General features: G+C 39.4%; 1 protein-coding gene across 1 annotated transcript; it reads right to left on the bottom strand.

The window, feature by feature from the left end:
- Positions 1-173: 173 nt before the first annotated feature.
- Positions 174-17,913, bottom strand: EPHX4 (epoxide hydrolase 4). Its single transcript, XM_075157059.1, has 7 exons — positions 17,616-17,913; positions 14,851-14,936; positions 11,437-11,594; positions 9,271-9,399; positions 7,096-7,199; positions 5,590-5,738; positions 174-1,108 (listed from the first exon to the last, which is right to left on the bottom strand). The coding sequence occupies exons 1-7, from the start codon at positions 17,856-17,858 to the stop codon at positions 874-876; spliced, it is 1,104 nt and encodes a 367-aa protein (XP_075013160.1). The 5' UTR covers positions 17,859-17,913; the 3' UTR covers positions 174-873.
- Between the last annotated feature and the right edge of the window lie 4,920 nt (positions 17,914-22,833).

Raw genomic sequence — 22,833 nt, 5'->3', positions numbered from 1 at the left:
GAGACAAGAACAGTAGTTGCTAAAGTAGGAAGGATAATGCCAACAATGAGGCATTATTTCCAAGAAACTACACCAATCACAGCATGAGGAACGCTGCACAATGGACAGACACTTCAGCTATTCAAACCCAATTCTTAGCTTCGGTAAGAAATCTCCCCATAGGAAGTCAGATAAAGGAAGTAGTCTAAGTTGCATTTTATTAGACAGAGGTGGATTTGATACATGTTATATCTTAATTTTCCATTCTTCTTGTTCAGACATGTTGAGTGTACAGGTTTCCCATTTTTTAGTCAAGAAAGAAAAACACATCGCACAAAGCAGCTGCATTCAACAATACAACAAGATCATTATTCACTTGAAGACTAGAAATGTGCCCAGGAATTTTTCAGTCAGTCAGTATGCTAAAATATAGATAATAAAAAGAGTTAGTTACTGTTTAATGGTAAAGTACATTAAAAAAATTCAGATGAATCTAGAATGAAAACTCATTACTTCCTTCAGTCTGGCACCACTCTATTGTTTCATTATAAATTTGTAAAAGGCACCACACATTAAAACCAAAAAGCAAGGGAGAAAACAAAATCAAGCAACTTTCTATGATTTTCTTTCTGTACAAATACATATATATCTTAAGGCAGGTGTTTTTATGTGCAAAATACGAGTATACAGGTAAAACCAATGTTGGTACTATATATTCTCATATTCGCTTCTTCTTTTAGCAGTAACATTGGTGTCCAAATGTACAGTACATTGAAAACACTTTTCTCTAACAGAGCTCAAAATAGAAGGCAGGCTGGAAATATGGCCCTGATAACAATTAGTTTTTAAATCTGAAGAGCTTTTATGTAGACCCCTTAAAACATGTACAAACAGTCATTCTCTTTTTCTTGTTGTCTCTTCCTTTAGAAAGGTCCATATCAACTTGTTCACTATGTCAGGTTGATCCTGCTGGAGCCAATGACTGGCTTCAGACAAAATAGTTAATCTGAAATGATTTTTAACATAAATCCGTGTAATTTCTGCCATCTCAACTTCCATAAATGCATCTCTTTCTCCCCATAACAGCAGGGTTGGCATGATGACTTCATGGTGCTGCAAAGGCAGGCAGCTTTAAAAATAAAACACACTTAGTTAGGTATTTTTTTACAAAAATCACCAAGACAGATTTCAGTCAACTTAGCTTTTGAAATCAACACAGTGAATCTCATTGCAAGCTTTCTAGGTTCCAAGATATCTTCTACAATACCAAGAAAACACTCCTGTGACTCAAAGTCCTTTAATTGTTTTTAAGGATGGTAAAATTGTTGGAAGATACTTTTCCTGTAACATGTCTGTAATCAGCAGTTGATTGCAACAGAGGTCTTATTTTTGGAACATGAATGATGCTTCGGCATGGTGCACAGCTCAGGAGCCCCATGATCTCTGTAAAAGGGAATGTGGAACAACATGGCCAGAATTTTTTACATCAGTGGCTTTCCCTTGGTTGATGAATGCTTTGGCAAATTTCTGAACCTGCATTATTTGCTGCAAGTAGGTTTAAATGAAATATGATGCTTTGAATCACATTGAGAGTACAGTGTTCAAGGCATCTAGCTACCTGAGTAGCCAAACTGCCTTGCCAAAAAATGGTTGTCTAGGAAATGGCAGGCTGCTGTTTTTGGACACTACGGAAGACACCAGCTAGAGTGTTTCAGACCTACTCAAAATTAAATATCATGTAGTACAGCTAAAATAAAAATATCTGTAGAAAAAGATATTCTATAGAACACTGATGTCTGAAATGCTGAACTGAAGTCAGTTACATTCACTCATCTGTGAAATCCATGTAACTTTCAAAGTACATCAGAGGTCCCTTTATAAAGAGCTACAGTATGTTTCTGAAGGCCTTGGACTTACATACCTACATCTGTATGCAGTGAAAGAAAACTGTTCCTTAAAAATTTGCCTTTCACGGAGTCATAATCTCTTTAAAACTGCAATGTCACAACCCAGAGCTTTGGCAGATTAGAAAGTGTTTAAAGATAAATGCACTGTAAGACATTTTATTGATACTTTGAAGAAAAGCCCTTAGAAAGTAAAACGTTAGTAAAAATTATACCACCACAATGACCTATTTAAACTTTCAGTAAAAACTTACTATTTTTTCTTAATACAATTATTTTAAATGGAATATTTTATAAATATTTCCTCACATTAAAGGCAGACATTAGGAAAGATACAGGTAGCTAGAAATGAAAGACTATTTCAACATAAACCATATTAACCCACCAGAATTTATTCCAGCTCATCTCTTTCAGAGATGCTGAAAAATTTATCTAATTTTTGCTTGAATTGCTTAATCTTAGCCACATATTGTAACAGACTAGCTGTGACAATTCAAAACAGATTCCATCTGATCAGATACAAATCTTTATTATACTAGTGCTCAAACATGATTATTTTAAACCAGTAATGTATAAAGAAGATTTTCTGAGCAAACCTTTATGACAAACTTAAGTGCTAGGTTGAAACTTAGGAGTTCGTTAAGAGACTATGCTTTGTTAAAAGGGAAAGACAAAGAAGATGGCATGCATTAGTTTAAGATAAGACAAAGAAATGGAGACTCTGAAGACATTCCTTCTCTCTACTTATACATAATGTCAAGAAATATTAATAAAAGGTCACTTTAAATAATAATTTAACTTCATTTTGATTGATGAATTAAGAAAATTCTTAGAATGGCTTTTGTAGCAGTGGATTTAAAATCTCATTTTTCAAACAAACTGACCTAACCCACTGAACCATAGCTTATTAAAGTTAAAATCATCAGTTTTAAAAACTGATAATCTGATGATCTGATTCAGTGCATTTAGACTAATCTTTTTAAATTTTAAATCCAGTATCCTGGATCTCTTCACTATTTATATGTGTATTTTTTCACTACCGTAGGGTTTACTATTATTTTGTGGGTAAGTGCCATACAAGATTTGTAGCCTCACTTAGGGAAACTCTACTGGGCGTTTTACACACACTGCATAGATAAACAACCTGTCCTTTTTCATTGCCTAGCAGCTACACTGTATTTCTTTTCAGTCTGGAATATGGCACATTATATCGTGCCTGAAGTTTCTAGAAATCTCCTTCAACAAAGATTAACACGCAGATTTCACATTTAGAAAGAGAAGTTCCACTCATGAAGTTTAATTCTTTGAAAAACAGACTCAAGCCTTCATACAGCACTGTTAGTTGACCAGCAGTTTTTCTGTAAATAAATACTGAAGTACTTCTTAACTCCTATAAAAGAAGTAATCCCATTTTCTGAAAAATGGCATATCAGAAGAAATTCAAGCTTCAACTGCTTACCTATCTCTCTTAACCAAGCATGATACAAAAAGCTTTATGATTTTTATTCCAAAAGTGTTTGTGTCTATAGTGAAGCAAATGACTGCTGCGCTATTTATACAAGGATGTGTTGGTGATGGATGGAAGAAGGTGATTTCAATCACCTCTTTGGAAATAACTTTCCAGAAAAATTAAGCTCTGAAGAATGAAACTCCAGATAGTAATGAGTTGGAACCTTTAACACTCCAGATAGTAATGAGTTGGAAACCTTTAACACGAAGGTCACCAGTGCCAGCCCACTGGGAGTTACGATGAATACGAGTCATTAGCATCTAAGTGCTGCTCAATGGCTTATTGAGAGGAAGTGAAAATTTCAATCCAGTTTTAATATTTAATGATTCACATCCCATAAGGTGTGACCATCAGAACTGGTGGCAAGAACAGAATGAGCTGAAGAGCAATCTTTTCCTTCCAGTCCAAAGCCTGCTGCATTGTGGCTGATAGCGCCTATAATAATATTCTCTGAATTCAGTACAGGTATACTTTCATTAGAAAAATAAAGCAAATAATGCACAAACATACACACACAGACAGAGGAATTAATAGCTGTGAAGATACTTTCTGATTAATAACTGATACTAGACTTTTTTTTCGGCCTGAAAAGGCCTGAAACAATAGTTTAAACATACGCAACTCTTACATTCGTCTCATCTGAATCCCATAGCAATTCAGCTATCAGCTATCACTGATATTTCACTGTTATTGTCAGAGAAGCATCTGGTTAATGTGCACACTCACTGATGCGAGGTGCTGTGGCAAATGTAAGGAACAAGGCTCAGGGCGCTCACGCCTCTCCAGCTCCTCATTAGCCCTACCCTGGGGGCTCCTGCAGTGCAGTTGCAGGGCCAGGGAGCTGCCGTGCAGCTGCACAGCTCCCCATTGCCCTTGGACATCCCAGCTGATGTCATCACCGCTCTCTGCATAGCTTTAAATAAGTATACTGTTACCAGCACAGCCATCTCATTTATTCCCCATTGGTGTCTGTGCTTGGTGTTACCTTGTTTAGAAGAAAATATACCGTCTCTCTACTTTCTCATTCCAGTTTTGTCTCTTAGCCTGTACAAGACAGCACCTAGCTCATATCCCTGTTTTCCTCCCGGCATTTCCCTGCTGACTGCTCTCCTGACAGTGACAGCGTGGAAGGCACAGAAAGAGCAGTAAAGGTGGCACTAAATTTGGGCCAGGGAAAATGAAAAATTACTCTACTTCAAAAATTGAGTTTAGGGAAGGAAAAGAACTGTAATTTTTAAAGAATAGTGGGAAGCTGGTCTTGTGTTAAAGAAACATGCAGGAGATTTAGCACTGTTGAAGACTGGAGGCAGTAAAGGAAAAAAGAGTTCAATCCCACTCTTCTTGGTATAGTCCTTCAAATTAGGGCTACAAGTCGTAAGTAGAGTATATGCAAAGTTAAAGACCTTCTGGCCCTGTTAAGTTTTTGGTAGGTAAAAAGCGGGCATCAGTCTCTAAGGGCAAGCCAACTCCTTCCAGGAAAGTTAAAACCATTAGAAAACTGCTGGAGAAAATAAAATAAATATTAAGCTTGCAAAAATATTTCCTATTGTGATACTATCTCTCAGCTTTAGTCTATGCATGCTCCCTGCTATACGTGCTTATTGCTGCCAGTGAGTCTGAGGAGACCAATACTGGAACAAAAAAAAACCAAGTTAGGATTAGTTTTAGGCTTAGTTACAAAAAAACCTACCCCACCTTTTAAAAAAAAACCCAGCCCAAACACAATAAAATTAAAGTCAGACATGGTTTTGTAAAGTTACAAGTGAGAGTAACTCGCTTGGATGGCATATTATCTAGTAGTATTATCTAATAATAAGCTCTACAAAGAGCTTATTATTAGATTATATGAACTGTAATGCAAACAATTAATTGATGTTAATTTTGTAAGTATTATGTAGAGATGGATTTTTGTGATTGCCATGGGTTCTGTGAATGAGGAAGGGTCTTTGCTTTATTAGATTTGGAAACAAAGATTTTCCTTATCTGCACTCCGGTTGTGTCACTGTTTTGTGTGGACATCTCACACAATTCACTTTGCATCACACTGCCTGACGCTGAATGCGTTTTTTACCTGTTGAGACTTCAGAAACAGATTTGCGTTTTTTCCTTCCACTTTAGCGGCAGAAGATGCAATAACATTTTTGGCCTCCAGGAGTCTCTAGAACATTTTACCTTGTTTCAGAATGTTACACTCACTTGAAAATATTCCTGTAATGATTAATGGGTCCAGTTAACGCTCCAGGTTGTGAAAAGACATAGAGATAAGCTTCAATATCCTCTGCTGTTAATCTGCAGCCTTTCCTTCCAATTCCAGTGGCCTGGCTGGTAAATAAACTTTTCAGAACCTACAAAAGGAAGAATAAAAAGCCACCACATAAGATAGCTAGAAAATGTGATTTCTCTCCTTTAACAGGACACGTTTCTAAAATCTATTTATACATTGTTTAGAGTATAATGAATGGTTTAAATGAGATTTTTTTCAGAGAGCTATGTGTAAAGCACAGGGTAAACTTATTTCCGATATAACTTACTTCAGAATAATCAAGTACAGGCAAAGAGCAGTATTACCAAGTTACTCAGTTCTGCACCCTGACCTGCCACCTGCGGCAGGCAAAGGCAAGCGCGGGCACATACTTTTCTTTGGGATGGACCCCAGCAGCTGAGAGGGCGGGAGGGAGAATGATTCAGGACCTCCCCAGCTTGCCGTGCCCTGTGCGCGTGCAGCACTGGGAGCTCTGCGCTGGGCGGTATGCATGTAGGAGGATGCATGCCCACAGCTGCTTTTCCCCTTTCTATATGCCTGTACTTGTGGAGGGATTTTTATTAAATAACGGTCATCCTATGAACATTCCAAGCACTGAGGATTTGTTAGTAACAGTATAAGGCTGCTAAAGAGCAATTGTAGTTTTAGAGTCTCTGAAGTGATAGTAGAATAGGGAAAAACAGGCTGAGGAATGTAAATATCAGTAGATTATGTAACGGAATGCAGGCGCAGGAAGCGTTCACGTGGACACCTGCTTTTGACCAATCTGTGTATGTTAAGATTCGTGTGCTTGCTGACTGTAAACCAATAGAGGATTCGTAGGTGCGCGTGTTAGTGTGGCTAACTTACAAAAGTAGCACAATATCTTGAAATAAAGGAGAATGACCATACCCACATTGGGACTCCTCATTACTCTGGGAACGCGCTCCCACTCCGACCCATGGTCACTCCAACATGTACTTATTTTTTAAGATTATACAAGGTGTTGGCCTTATGGTTCCTCAGGCAGAATTAATCACCTGGCTGAATTTGATGCCCAGACTCCCAGGCTGCCTGCCCTGTGGCAGGCTCTGAGGGATAAGAGGATGTCCCACTGCACACAGGTAAGTCAGCAGGAGTTCCCCAGGCACCAAATGTGTCCCACTGGCATGGGCACAAGTAAAACCAGCTGACTGTTTACGTAGAGTAATGCACTGTAGTGCTGGAGGCTAAAAGTATGTACCTGAACACCTCCCAGAAATGCAAAAGCAAGAGTTAATCTCAGAGACTCTATGTATTTATACGCTACTTTATAAAAATATATAAAGCTTAAGAAGAAAAATCAGAAAGCTCCGTATTTTTTCCAGTAATTATAACTACATCAGAAGGGATCAACGTAGGTGGCAATTCTTCCATCACTCACAGTTAAATATATAAACAAGAGCACTCATTTTGCTCACCTTGAAATCATTTACTGTAAACATGAATTCAGGAAACCATGGCATTTGGAAAAAGAAGTAGTAACCAGATTTAATCAATTGTGATGGATGTCGTAGAATGTATTCTGAAACAAAAATGCCCATGAATTAAAAATGAAAACTGATGACTCAAACAAAATTACTGTTAATATTACTACTTTTTAAACTTAAAGGAATGTTTTAAAAAATATTACGTTAGAGCATGCTATGTGACAAAAGATGATTATTGTTTCAGGAGTAAGTATATGATGTGGCCATTAAAACATACTTCTTTTATATGTTTAAATAGAAACAGTCAGCAAACGAGGAGCCTGCCAAAGATTAGGTGAGGGCAGTGACATTGGAGAGTTTAATTGCATGATAGGTTTTCACTTAGAGATCTATTTCTGTAGCTAGTCCAAAGCATTTTTTTCAGCTGTGGAATAAAAGGCATAAATACAAGTCTTTAACTGTTTCTCTCATCAAAGATGTGATGCACAGAAATCTGTAGATGGTAATCCACTTACATTCTAAAGACAGCATCAATCCTGTTCACAAAAGTAGAGAATTTTTCTAACAGTTGTCTTCTTGGCAATTTCAAGAACCGTAATCAAGATTACATAGTGTCACTTTTTAAAGACATTGGAGCATATATAACAAAAGAAAATTATATAGCCAAATTTGCATTAAGTCGTTTTTTTTTTTAAATTGTAATTTTGTGTCTCCAAGGAGTTGCAAGAGCCAACACTGACATTCAAATATCCAACTTCCTCGCAGCAACCACAGAATGTATGCAGGTACTAGGAAGTCTAGAACCTATCCTTTACAGATGCAAATTCAGGAAGGCAAAATTGCACTCCCAACATAGGAGATAATCTCTGAAATATTAATTCTGACAGTGAATAAAAATGGATTTTGAAACAAAGCAAACTGAAGTGTCAGCTATCTTCTAAGCTTTCATATCTTATACATTCTTAAACTGCATCACCCATTATATTTTTCCTTGATGGACCATTATGACAGTGCTTGCTTTACTTTTCTGCATAATTTATAAACTGTGTATTTTCATTTAATCCACAGTAGAACAAAGTTGATCCAGGGAGACTTTATCAAGCTACAGAACAGATTTTGTACTTTAACAAATATGCAAACAAATACTAAGAAATACTATAATAAAATATATTTGTCTTCTATACAGCCTGGCTCCTGCTCTCAGTGAAAATACTGCAAAAAGCTCCTGCTTCCTCAGGTGGTGGTGAACAGACATTTCCTTGGGTAAGTGAAGCTTAACTACCTGGCAGAATGTTCTTTAATATCTTAGAAAGGTGCCCAAGAACACTGTGAGAACAACATGTGTGAATGGTTCTGATTCCACAGTGGTGTAAGGTCAGATTTACATTCAACTGAAATGAAAATTAAAGCTGCATTGAATATTCTTAACTATTTCTGGGGAGATGGGGTGACTTTTTAAATGGAAATAGGGCAAGGTCAGCAACTGAAGAAATTAAAATTAGTGAGATACTACTTTCATTTTAATTACTGAATGGTGATCTAATCCCTATGAAACGTTTTGTAATTCTGGGTAGTAGACAAGCTCAAAGCCTGTCACACAACAAATTTTGCTAGTGCACATAAATCCTTATTTCAGCTCACTACTAGTACATTCCTGAGCCTCTAGTAAGTAGCCTGGAAAGGCTGTCTTGTTCCAATGAATATTGTACAAGATCATAAATTGTCGCTTGTCACCTAAATCAGGATTAAATTCTAATGTCTGATTCACATTTATACAAAGGCTGTTTTATGCAGATTTAATAATGCAGTGAGGCCTTAACCTAGGTGTAATGCAATATACACTCCTCTTCAGGGAATTTTATCCTGCCAAAATGGTATAAGACAGATTCATTTATATGAAAATTATGTTTGTGGACCTTCAAGGATTAAGAAAAACATCGGTAAGTTTGGTTGCAAGCACTCCCACTTCCTACAATAAATTATTTCCAAAAGTCAAATACTTGATACCTTACTGCTTCATAAAATACAGCCCAGATTGTGAGAGGCACTGAGTACTGGCAGCTTATCTACTGAACATCTAAAGGGTTCTTTAGCAACCTCAAAGCAAACACAATCTTAATGAAAATGCAGATACTCTGGATTAACAGAGACTACTATAAAACTCACCTGTAAACACAGAAGGATGAGGGAAATTAACCACAATCAGCTTAGTCACCACTTCAGGGTAACATATAGCCACTAACCAAGCGATCATTCCTCCCCAGTCGTGGCCAATCAACACACACTTGTTGTATCCTACCACATAAACAGAAATTTGTGCTTTTATTTCAGTGGAATTTGTATCCATACAAATTATCACATACAATAAAATCATTATTGGGCAAGATAGGAGGTCCAGAACATTTATTAATGTAACTACTTAATACTGCACTGCTTCCATTACTAACGGCCAGAAAAAATAGAGCACTATTATAGTAAAAAAATTTACAAATAATTAAAATTATTTAATTGGACTTCAATTACACTTTAATTATACAACCTCAAAGTCAAACTAAACTCAGTATCCAAATGGCCTGTTCACATCTTGGCCAATGTAGGGTCAGATATACTATTCAACTTGCAGTCATTATAATGCATGTACATCTGTCATGTTTAGGGAGTGTGGAGTTTGAAACTGCAGACAGAAAGACTGAGCAATCTCCTGAACTCCTCCTGAACAAAACTAATCCTTATAAATTTCTCTGAATATGGGAGGTTATCTAAGCACTGAACATCATCATTATGCAAAAAGTGGGCGTTATACTTAATTGCCATACATATATAGCGTATACACACACACACACATTTATATACTCAGTAGGCCTGTAGCTTTTCTCCAAATGCTGTTTTGATGGCAATTTTTAAAGTTCTTGGCATTCACGTACTTATTCTTCCATCAATAAAAATGGTAATTTACCAGCAATAAAAGGAGGGGGAAAAATCATGGCTGTGGTTTTGAAAGCCTAACCATTCCTCCTTTAACCACTGCTGGAATACATACTATAGTGTCAGATACCATTGCCATCCTCATTAAGGATTGTAATGCTGAGCACATACACTACAAATAAAATGTATAAAAGCCAAACTGTTTAGAATTCTGACATAAACCTGAACACAGTTGTCAAAGCACCTTATAACCCCTCTTGAATAGAAATCTTTTGGAGCACTTTTGATATAATCAAGTTCTCCAAAAGAATTTAACTTGGGGTTAGAACAAACAAAGATAACAAGCCTCAGAAATACTTTTTCAAAAAAATTTTAAATCCCTATGAAATTGAATTATAATGAGAGCACTTCTCAAGCATAACCATGGCATTACCATGGAGATTAACACAACCAGCAAAGGTTGGAAAATGTAAACACAGTGTGGGGACTGCCTGCCCAATCTTTTGACAATATTCAAACATCACAAGCAAAGCAAATCCTAAATTCAAACCTTAGAACTGGAATCACTGCTTTACTATTTCTTCATGTGAAAGGCAGTAAGTTGTTTCACTATCCACAGAGTATCCAGAGAATTAAAATGACAGTCTAATCCCTTGTCTTGCTATTGGTATGGAAGGGAAATATCCTTCACAAGGTGTTACAATTTATCGCCAGAACAGCTACGCTTCAAGCTGAACTGGAAGGGCAAATTTTGCAGACTCGCTTCAGCTCTAGACCATTACACCATGTATTTGCCACGGGGAGCAATGTGTCCCTTGTTCTCCCTTCTGTTCTTCTCACTGTTGTATAAGACAGAGTGATTCAGCTCTTGAGAACTGACGACTGTGCAGGAGTAGTATTTTGGGATTTTTTTTTTAATAAAGCAGATGTACTGTCATCATCTTTACAAAGCCCACAATATTTATTTTATCTTGTTTGTGCAAGAAAAATGTCACCTGATTTAAATTCTTTGGTCTGCAAGTGCTATTAGACTCTAATTCAGAACATTATCCACTAAGTGCAATGGTTAGGAGTAAGCGAAGACCTTCTTAGGGAAAAAGACCATAGGTTTGTACTGCTGGATTTCACACCACATAGGGAAGATTTTTTTTTAAACTCATGATGGAAAATCATCTTTACATATTGTTTATACTGACATACACATCATAATTAAAAACCAAACCTTTTTCATTGATAATGGTCCATAAAATGTAAGTATCCTTAGATTTATATCTATATATATATATGTAATGTGTATACATTAAAGAGAATGCAGTTTTTAAAAAAATCAATGCTAGATCTTTATGGGGTTTTTCCCAGAAAATCAAGTAATCTATGAGCTGAGTAGTTTGTCTTCTACTAACGCACCTAGAGATTCCAAAATATCCTTTATATCTGTTATCAGGCAATCTAACTTGTAATTTTCTTTGTGAGAAGGAGCATCTGTTTCTCCATAACCTCTCAAATCCAGGGCCACCACTCGATATTCACTTTTAAATTCTCGCAATTGATGGCGCCAAGAATACCTAACAAAGGGGAAAAAAAAGTTGGAGTTATAAGGTCAAGCAGTACGATACCAAAATGCAGTCAATGCTTTTGCTCCCAAAGAGTTGAGAGTAAATTAGCATGTCTTTGTTTGCAATGAGATTCTTTTTTTCTTTCTGTGGTACGCTGATGGTCCTTTGTGGCTATAGTAGTTTTGTGCTCCCTTCTTGAATTCCCCCGTAAGGAAGTGCAGCTGCCAGAAAGGGGGCATGGCCAGAGCCTGGGTGTTCTAACAGTTCCTGGAGTCTGGCATGGTCCCTTTGCTGCAAAGGAAGCAGGCATAAACCAGAGCACACAGAGGACTACTCTGTTTTATCCTTGGAGCCGTAGTATCATCAAAAAACTAAGGTCCGAAAAGCTTTCTCTTCTCCCTGGCTTGCTCACACACACATTTTGATGGAGTAGGGAAACATGCTTCAAGGCACGTTTGTTTTTTTTTTCTTTTCAGAAAAGGAAAGTCATAATTCATACACTAAATAAACCAAAGAAAGAAATATAATGAATAACAAATGAACTCGGTGACGTTTATATGATTTATATTATGTACACTTTCATCTGTGTCTCTATACTACCAGAATTGCTCCAGAACAATCTCGCAATGTGTGAAATACAAAGTATTTCATTGCTTGTCTTTCTATGGAAAAGAGTGATAACATTACACACATTAAAAGACGTACAAAATTAAGAACTCAGGCAAAGGCCTGAGCTGTTCCTCATTCTGTAATAGTGTGTAGTGACTAGATGTGTGTTATGAAGCAAAAATAACAAGAAAATGGTGGGTCTCATCCTGCAAGAACTACCTGCCTTCAACTGTTATTGAAACCAAGTAAATTTCAGAATAGCCAGTACCAAGACAGATATGGCCTTATCTTATACTGTAATAGAAAGATATATGAAAAACATGATCCTTCTAGGCATATATAATAATGGCTGCATCCCTCTGTGCCAGGATCTAGCTTTTACTTCTGCTCTTGTTTCAACAATCTCAGATAAATGATATATAACATTTGGATCATCAGCGATCGTAAGAGTAATGCACAGAATTTTACCTTAATTCAAACAGTGTCTCTATCACACCATTGGCTTTTCCACTTTAGCTTTGCCTCCAGCCTATCAGGGATTTTTAACATAGGTAATATTACACTAACACTCATTAATTGTAGAAATTTTTATTCACATAAACAGAACAGTCAGAACCTTTTCATTTCAGTGCCATATAATGCAAATACAAGATTTAGCTGAGATCTCCAGGAATGAAATTTTTAAAGGCATTATACAATGCCTTGGAAGCTGAATTTGCCATGGTAACTGTTGTAGCTATCCTATATACTTCAGTAAGAAGAAACGACGAGGCCAGTAAATAAATACATAAACTATTTTTGTTTTCAGAAAATGTCTACTTGCCATCCTCATCTTCTGTTTTCACAACAGTCCATCAATCACCAAATGTCTGACCTACCAATTGGATAGGTTTTATATTCAAAGAAATCCTTTTACCACGTATGAAATGTCACTATTGAAGAACTACTTTGCAAGCAGAATTTGGAAATATTGGAAATGTTGAATACTTTCATTTTCATAAGGTTGAATAATAGAAACTATTTTGTGACTTTCTGATCACATTATTTCTGAAAGGCATCTTGTACAAAATTTAGCAGCTCACACACAAGTCTTATAGGTACCCAGCTGTCTCAACACATTATGCCCAATTTCAAATATTTTATTATTGTTTTTCCAGAACATTGGTATTAATTTTCAAGTTCTTATGCATCTAAAGTACTTAATGGCTCTGGTGCATTATATTCTTAAGTGATCTTTCATCTTCAGACAGTCTCAGTCACTCACTAAGGTCAGTATTGCCTGGTTATAGTTGTCCTACTTATAACCTTGAGACATTTGAAGGCAGAGGATTTGTTACAATTAAGAATTGTAACTGTGAATCATACCCATTTTGGTTTTTTTCTTTTTTTGCTAGCCAAAGAGTTTCTCATTCCTTCTTTTTGAATGGTCAGGTAATACAATAATTAACTCTCACTTAAAACATGACTCACCATTCTAAACTGTAAGAATGGCTTTCTGCTTTTTGAAAATAATATACCAGATCTCAGTAGAATATGTATACAAAATGCTAAATTTTCCGTTACTATTCCCACTATAGGGGAAATCAGCTGTAGTCTCAGCTGTCTTATTGTGTTAGAATATGTACTATGCAAGGTATGCGTGTTTGCATAGAGTATGCAACTGTCGTCTTAGTCCAAGTTTCCAGTTTTAGATAGCAATTTATTATTAGAATAATCTACTTCTTTGAAAATTTATCTTAAAATAAATATGACTTTCTACCACCATCCTCAAGGCCGTTAGTATCTATGGGAAATTGCTAAGGGAAGAGAACTGACCTCTGTTTTACCTGGGTCAATTTATCATGGTATGACCTGAGTCCAGCTTGAAAGATCACAATTCCAACAGTGGAGCCTAGCTCCATATCTGAGTCCAGAAAGGAAAAGGATCGTTTAACTTGCTGAATTACTGGCATCACCACTTCCACTATTCCCTTATTGTTTTTTCGGTGCAAGTTCTGCAAGCCATGCTTCACTAGTTAAACCTGGCAATGACAGCCCAAGCAATTTGGTTAAATCATTAGACACATGACTGCTTTTCATTGTTATAAACAAACATTTAGGATTGCATTTGATTCATCATTCATCTTATGATGAACTAATAATAGAACCTTTTTCCCTGAGTAGCATGCTGCAATTAGGCTGCACAATAGCCTATAGAACTCACAGTTCTTCTTCTCCTCCCTCAGTTAAAAATTAATGTACAGTACTTTTAATAAATGCAGCAATCCCTATTGCACTTAATATATAATGAATCCTCATTTTAACACCCTCTGCTATAATTCATAAGTTTAGCCATGTTAGTACAAACGTTATCCAAACAGGAAATTCATTAAAAATGAACAGTTCCTTCCCAAAGTTTGAAGAAAAGTGTGCATATTTGGGGAAAAATGGATTGACAATGCAAAAAAGATGGTTGGTTCGCATCAGCCTGCAGGAATTTTTTGTGGATGCTGCAGTTAAAAAATGTTTCAGTGGTTTGTTCCCTATTAAACTTCATGCCGTTAGTACTCATAGATACATAAAACAGATGACGCTAGGGATACTTAAGCTGAGATGATCACTCTCAGGTATCTTAAGCAGCCTCTTTTATACAAGAAAAGCACATAGGGAGTTTTACCAGAACTCTGGAAAGCCATGAAGGAGCAGCATGAGTGGTTTACCCCTTTCTCCAGCGGCCACATAGTGGAATCTTAACCCCGAATCCTAAAACGAGAGAAAAATAAATGTGTTTTTATTGCTGCATAAAACTGCTATACTGGCATTTGAGAATGAATACGGTTTCAGTCAATATTCTAAGAAATAATGTATTGCCCCTGAAAAAAAAAAATCAAATTGTCAGTTTTTGAAGCTGAAGTCCTCTGCGATTCTGCTACACCCTGGCAACGCTGAGTATCACACCCCAGCTGCCAGAGCTTCTTCTAGGGAGGACCATCTTTAATACATGTCAGGCTATGTCGACTGTGTGCCAGTTCAGCCATGAGCATGCTGACCTTTCTGAAAGAGCACTGCCTGGCATGGTGACTAGGAAATGCAGATTACTGTCGAAGCTGGCACCTTGCTTTCACACGGACACCAGTCATGTGCTTTATGGAAAGACACTAAGACACAATACACTTTAAATGCACTTTCAGTCTTTCAGTTAGTTTGTAAGATTATGCAACTATTTAAAACCATCACATTACATTTTGGCACAATAAAGGACTGCATGGCTTCTTAAGCAATCAAAATTAAGTAACTAGAAAGCAAGTGGGTTTTGCTCGTTTTTACTGTTCAAGGTTTCAGACTCGCTTCAGAAAAGAAAGCCTTAATGTTATAATCTTCTTTCTGCTCTGTCTACAGTCACTATTTCTGATGCACCTTTTAAGAAAATGGGTCTTATGAGAATTACCAGCAGGCAAGTTACTTACTGTTAGCAATGCAGGGGCTGAACACTGAAATGCAATGGAAATGAATGGATGTACACAAGCTTAGCCTAACTCAAGGTCAAATCCAGTAGAATTTAAATAAGCTGAAATTATGACCTAGAAGGTTTATTGAATTCTGGCACAGAAGTGGATACAGAAGTTGGGAAGAGTTAGCTCACAAAATACAACATGCTGTTTAGAAGTCATGTGAAGGAAACTGCTGTCTCTGCTATTTTAAAGAGGGAAGAAAAACCCCATGCCTTTGCTGTACATCAAGAGCTTATATCATGCCAAGGATCACAAATGCATAGAAAACGTTTTTCTTGCCAGAGATGCTTCAAATTCTCTGAGCTACCTTGGCACTGCTAAGTCACTAACCAGGTACAAAACCATTAACTTACATCTTGATTCTTGAAAGGGCTCTGAAAAGGGAACATCTGGGGGTTTTATACTCACTATGGATATAATAGTGACTTTTTGCTCAGTCCTGCCCAAAATTACACTGATATTTCTCCTCTGCCAATGAAGTTAAAGTCCCTAGAGGTAAAAGCATCTATGCATTTCTAAGTACTTAATGATCTCTTCCTAGTAAATCTTAGGGCCATTACATCATCTTCACCATTCTCTGTATCACTCTTTGATCCTTTTATATTTAAAAAATTAGAAGTTTCTCAGTTTCCTTCTACAGTTTCTCTTCTCAATTTAGTGAGTAGCAGGTAAGCCCTCCTCCATTCCACTCCTTTCAATTAGTGTCCTCTAGGGATTTACCGCCAATGTTTTTATTTTGATCTATTTATTGCGTTTGAGGACATTCCCTTTACTCATACAAATTCAATCACCACTTGTACAGCAGCCACAAACTAAGCCCATCCTCTACCTTTCCAGTTGCTCCTTTCTGTCCCCTTTTTTCTGCTCCCCAAAACAGACATAGGATGTTGCCATCTTTTCTGAAACGCACTTTTTTCTTTGTTTTTTTGAAACCTGTACAGATCTGTAGGATGCGTGCATTTGGAAAGTGACACATTAGCCTGCTGTTACCCAACAGCAAGAGGGTTTCGTATTTCCTGAAATGAGTGATAGACTGTTGTATTGACAGCAATTCGATATTCCCCCAAATGCTCTTTTATTGCTGTCACACCCCTCACTTCGCCAGCTACCCATTCATTTACTGCTTGGTGCTATAGGAAAAAAGAATGTGGCATATGAGTAAAAAAGCACACACATGCCTCCTAATGATAGAAAAAAAAACCCTCATGCAAATCACGAGAAACTGGCTCAATAATTTATATTAGTACTGCTTGGCACAAAATCATCTGCACAGATCCCTCAGAACTGAGATCTTTGTGCTCATTTTATTAAAAATAACATGACAAAATTTGCAGTGCATTCTTTGCTCACCTGTAACTACAAAAGAAACCAAGCCAATATAACTTCACGTAGAGCATTTGATGGAGGAGCAAATGACAGGTAGAGATCTGAGACAAGTATAAAAATTGACTGGTGTCTTTAAGTGTACAAACCTTAGAGACAGGACTTATCTTTTTACTCTACGTTTTCCCTGCGACCCTGATGCACGAAAGGAGCTCCCCGGGGCAAGTGGGCAAACCATGAATGACAGGGAGGGCACGGCAGAGAAGGCTGCGGGGAGCGACGGGGCGCGTACCCGCACGCAGGTTGCGAGAGACCCGGGGCCGGCGAGCGCCTCTCCCGCCCGGCGAGCCCCGGGCCCCTCGGCCGGCCGGGCACCGCTTCCTCCCAGGGCAGCCGGGCCGGGCGCGGCCTGCGGACCCCAGCGAGCCCGGCCGGGCGCGCCACGGCTTCCCGGGGGCAGCGGAGGCAGGCGCGTGCAGCGCGTACGCGCATGCAGAGGAGGGCACGCGCGGTGCCCGCGCACACGCGTGCAGAGGAGGGCGGGCAGCGGTGCCATGCAGGGAGGGACGCGCGCAGCGGGGCCCGCTCTCCCCGCCCTCGCCCTCACCTTGATCCGGACGTAGCAGTGGGTGCCCAGGGAGGGGTCGTTGAGGCAGGCGGGGGGGTTCTCCCGCACCACCCAGCGGAAGGTCTCGCCCGGCCGCCGGCCGATGCTCCAGAGCAGCCGCAGCCCGGCGATGCAGGCGCACACCCCGCAGTAGCTGTACACCAGCGCCCAGAAGAGTAGCGTCCGGGCGGCCACCATCACCCGGCGGGCGGGCGGCGGGCACGCAGCGCCGGGTCTCGCCATCGGGCCCCGCCGCCGTCCCCGCTAGCCGGGAGGGGCTCGGAGCGCCGCCGCCGCCAGGAGCCGCCCGAGCGGAGGCACCGGGAGCGGCGGCGGCGGCGCGCCCGCCCCGCGGCACCCCGCGGCCCTCGCCCCGCGCCGCCGGGCACAGCGCCGCGCCGCCCGCCCCGCCCGACTGCCGCGGCCCCGGCTGCGGCGTGCCCGAGCTCGCTAGGCCCCGGGCAGCCCCGGGGGGGCGAGGGCGCTGTAGCCGGGGCTGCGCCCACCAGCGCGGCCACGGAGGGCTCTTCCCCCCAGGTGTTTCGTAGTGAAATAAGGAGACGCCGTCCCCGGAGCGCAGGAGCGGGGCTGTCAGCTGCGCCCTCCGACAGAACTGCCAAATACACCAAAACTCACTCGAAATGTCATTGCGAAAGGCGCGGCTGGGGTACGCGGGGCAACCTCACCTCTGGTGCCTGCCAGAGGTCCTTGCTGGCGATTGCCCTGCCTACTCTGACACCTACTTGATCGCACTCACCTTATTTACGTGCGAAAGGAAGCGTATGGGCATGTGGCTGTAATTCCATATTTTTCAAGACTACATTCTTTCACTGCTGCTTCACTGTGGCCCATTTAAGGGTGATTTTGCACATGTATTACAATTTTAGTTATTACATGCTATTATTATGAATAGTTCTTAAAAAGATACAAATTCTGAGCTCCAGCACCAAAATTTATAATTTTTAAAATTTAACTTACTCTAATAGAGATATTCGCTAGAAGAGGAAGTTGGATCATCATTACTAACTCCTTTCCAACAGAGCTAATTTAGTACTGAGATCTCGGCACCCGAGGCTGACATTAGAAGCCAAACAGTCTTAGTTGTCCATTAGTTGTAAATTGCTGTGTGCACAAGGCAAGGAGTCACAGTCACATGTGAGGCCACAGATGCTGGGGTAAGAAGAAGGGCTCCAGTCAGCGCCTATCTTGTATTAACCTACTGATATGCAGGATAAAGGGTAATTTCGAATCGGAATGGTTCACGTAATCCAAAATTGTAAGAAAAAGCATAATTACGTTAAGCAATTGATTTTACAATTATAAAAATGCAAGTAATGAAAAATTACAGTTTTAGTTTTGGGAGATAACAAAATGTGGACATAGTAGTTGCCGACTACAAGAAAAGTAGAATTGCACACTACAAGAAAAGTAGAATTGCGCTTGCATGTCAAATTCTGACCCAACTTGGTTCACAGCCTGCTCCTTGATCTAAACCCCCTTGCTTCTCAGACTAGAAGGTACAGGCAGGTTTGAGACTTGTAGAGGCCACAGGAGAGCCACATAGCTAATAACAGAGCCTGTGTGTAACTGCCTGCCTTTTTTGATGGGGAGGATTTTGCCAAATCTTGCTTGAATTTGACGAAGACCAAAATTTCTTCTCGGTCCAGGTGAGTTTGGAAGATTAGAACTTAACTTCCAAGAATTTTTTTTTGCTCTGTCCAGCAGTGCAAGTAGAAGCTGGTACAAAGACACCATGCATCTGTTAACTCTAATTTAATAAACTATTTAAAAAAACCAAATCGGATAAGCAGGTATACAGATGGAATATATATAATTTTTTCCACTGTGCATGGAACACAGCTTGTAGACCATTTTTGTCTGTAACATACCAAATGCTTTCTCCTACTTGTTCTAAATTCAGACTTACAAATATAGACACTGATGTTGAATCCTAGTCCCGTTGAAGGCAGTGACAGAATTAATGCTGGTTTCAACCAGTTCAAAACTTCTCTTTTTTTTAAAATCTAATAAAAAACTGAAGCAGCAGAAAGGAATGTTTTAAAGAATTGCCCATTACTGCATTTTCATGCATTTAAAAGTTTAAATAAAACACAAAACCATTACCTGAATTTATTTTTTACTACTGAAGATAACATCTTCAAGTAGCTGTAAAAAGCTGCCTAGCTTCCTCTTTCCAATAACACAAACGAAATACCAGCAACCCACATCAGCTGACAATGCTGAATCATGCTGTTCACAATCTCTGCTCATTGTCTTAATGTAAGCCCTACAAACTTAAGGTCAGGAGCTTTATCAGGGGATAAAGCTGGGGAAAAAGGTGCTGGGCTGTTTAAGGCTCCTTCCTTCTCTTGGGCAAGAAGAGAAGGAACATCATCAGAAGCTGATGATTCCGTTAAGACACTAACCTCTGCAAACTCCAGTAGGATTATATGAATCATGCCTACCAAGCCTGAGCCTTCTGTTCATGCTCAGATTACTCATACCGCCAACTCTAGGATTAGCATATAGCTAATTTTTTAATGCATCAGACTTTGCGCTAATAACCCTTTTTGTAGGGAAGAAGCCTTCGCAGCTTCTCAGTATCAGACTAGCTGCAGCAGGATTTTACCTGAAGGGCACCTCACTAAACCAGTGACCCAGTTAGATAAGTTAGAAAGTTTGGCAGGAGCAAAGCAACCAATATTGTTTATATCACAATAGCCATCAAATTCCTTAATAAGCCAGTAATCAGAATGAATTGGTAGAAAACATCCCCTAAGCAAAATTGGAAAACCAAGGTTGGAAATCCTGGAGTTGACCACAAGCTTCCACTTGCCTCTGAAGAAAGGTTGATGGAAGCCCACTAACGCGGGTTAGACACAGCATTCACAAAATGATAGTAGCCATCTAGAATATAAGGAGGCTCAAAGATGGAACTGTGATGTACCTTATTATAAGCAGGTATTTGGCCAAGCTTTGCCATATTTCTTGTACAAACCGCAGAGCTAATTTTTTCACAAGAATAGAACTAAGTGTTTTTAGTTTATACCTCACCAACTCTCTAGGTAGTTTTATGTCAAACTTCTAAATTATACAAACCTTTTTGTCTGTGGAGTTTAGCTATGTCATCTTCAGATATTAGATACAGATCCAGAATGAGAGCTGGGAAGAAGATAGTGCTGGGAACCTAGCAGCTCTGGGTGGCTTTTGCACGATGAAATTGCTGCATGCCCTTCTGCACACCCCTTCAGCACACCCTGGCTCAGCATTTCTGGGCATCTCCACCTGCGCTACCTTAGCTGTCCTGTTTGCTGAGGAAGCAGCAGAATTCCTCTTTTATTGAGGAACACTTTCTTTGTACTCCAGGACCACACTGTCTACATATGTGTGGCAAACCTGTTTGTACAAGGCAAATACCTTCCACGCATTTCCCAGCGTTTTACGGAAGAAAGCTTAGAATCTTCTATATATCTCATATGAATAAGAAAAACTGAGAACCCCAACAATTATTTTTTGTCTTCCTTATATTTTAATTTTCCCATTTTCAGCTCCAAATTGTTGTTCTAATGGGTGCCAAGCCAAACCAACCCTAGGGCAGGTTGTCTTATGAGCTTTGACAATGTGCTTTGCCCTCCATGATGTGCCATCTGCCTTCTAATCTTTTGTCAGTTCAACTAATCCTGCTTCTCTGAGACGCAAAAGAGGACAACTTTGCGCGTCACTGACTCTGCCTCCAGTCTGACCAACTCACAGTTGATAGTAAAAAAATTTAACATATTCTGTTTATTAGTGACAGATGAACTTTTTAAAGCTTTTAATTATCTTACCCTTCATTTACATGTAGATACAATCTACTAGTGTGGACACAAGTATAAAAATGACACATTAGTGCAGCTGTTTTCACAAATGATCCAGGTAACTTAATGGCATAACAGAACTTAGTACACGTTTTAACTGTTAGGTAACTAACAGTTTAGTCTGTTAAAGTCTGTTTAAGCAGCTTGTTGTTTGCAAGCCATATTGGCACAAGTGGTATTCCTGCTTGCTTGAGTGCAGTGACAGCTTTGGGCAAACACAATCATCATAGGGCTTGCTACTCACTTATGTTTGGAGGCCATCTCCCTTTCCTCTGAACTCAGCCTTCTCTCTGGAGGTAGGAGCTGATTATCCTCTTTAACTGGCTTGTAGGTTGCAAATAAAGGGTTTATAAGATTAGTGTTAGCAGCACTGACATTGTGACTTTAAGTCATCACGACAATATACAGTCATGGAAGCTAGTTTTGAAGGGGCAAGAGTACCAGTTCATACTGTTAGCAATGCACATATGGTTATATAGAATGGATGAAATGCAGAGAATAAATTCTTGCCCTCCCCTCCATCACCTCCTATTTCCAAAGCAAGAGATCTTGAGCTTGCATTAGCCCAGTCAGAAAAAGTATGTCCAGAAGACGGCAAGGTAGGGAGTCCTGAATGTGAACTGTAATATTTTATTGCAGGACAAATAGCTATTAATGATGTATAAACTACAAATGAAGGCAGGCCTAAATCACCTTGGATGCGAAACATGACATCCTAACAGCACCACTTTACATTACAACCCATCTTTCACCCCACATCCCCTTCCTAGCCAAGTACTCAAATCTCCCAAACAGCGTAGACTTGAGCATGCATCCAGGCAAGGGTCATGAGGACTTCCCTAGACATCTCAAGGGGTGATACCCCAATCTGAGCATTTGTCAATACACAGTCTTTCTGCTGTTGAATGAAATACTACCATTCCAGCAATGACAGAAGTAGAAGATGTAGAGCAGTATTTTATTGCAGAATAGATTCTTTGGAACTAGCACTAGCTCATCAGCCTGCTACCTGAAAGACCAGGCTACCATTTCTAGGCATGCTTTAGCTGTCATTTATGAATTTAGATGCAATTGATTTCCTTTATCTGAAAATTCAGTTATTTATAGAAAGTCTTGTCCACTTAGTTTACATAGTCTGTGGCAGATCCTCACCACAACACTGGCAGTGTTACCTTCACTTCCAATTTTGATCCAGGAACTCAACAGACCAGAGGTCTCCATAGGGAGAGAGAGTTTTGAGGGGAAGGTTCAACGAGATCAGTGGTCTCCAAAGTGGAGTGTGGGAAGAAAATACAAACAAATTTTTTTGTAATTACAGAACAAAATAAACATAACTAAGCAAAATTAAATAAACACTATTT

This window comes from Calonectris borealis, chromosome 8 (genome assembly GCF_964195595.1).
Source record: "Calonectris borealis chromosome 8, bCalBor7.hap1.2, whole genome shotgun sequence".
Taxonomy (NCBI): domain Eukaryota; kingdom Metazoa; phylum Chordata; class Aves; order Procellariiformes; family Procellariidae; genus Calonectris; species Calonectris borealis.
This window is presented reverse-complemented; position numbering and strand designations above follow the sequence as displayed.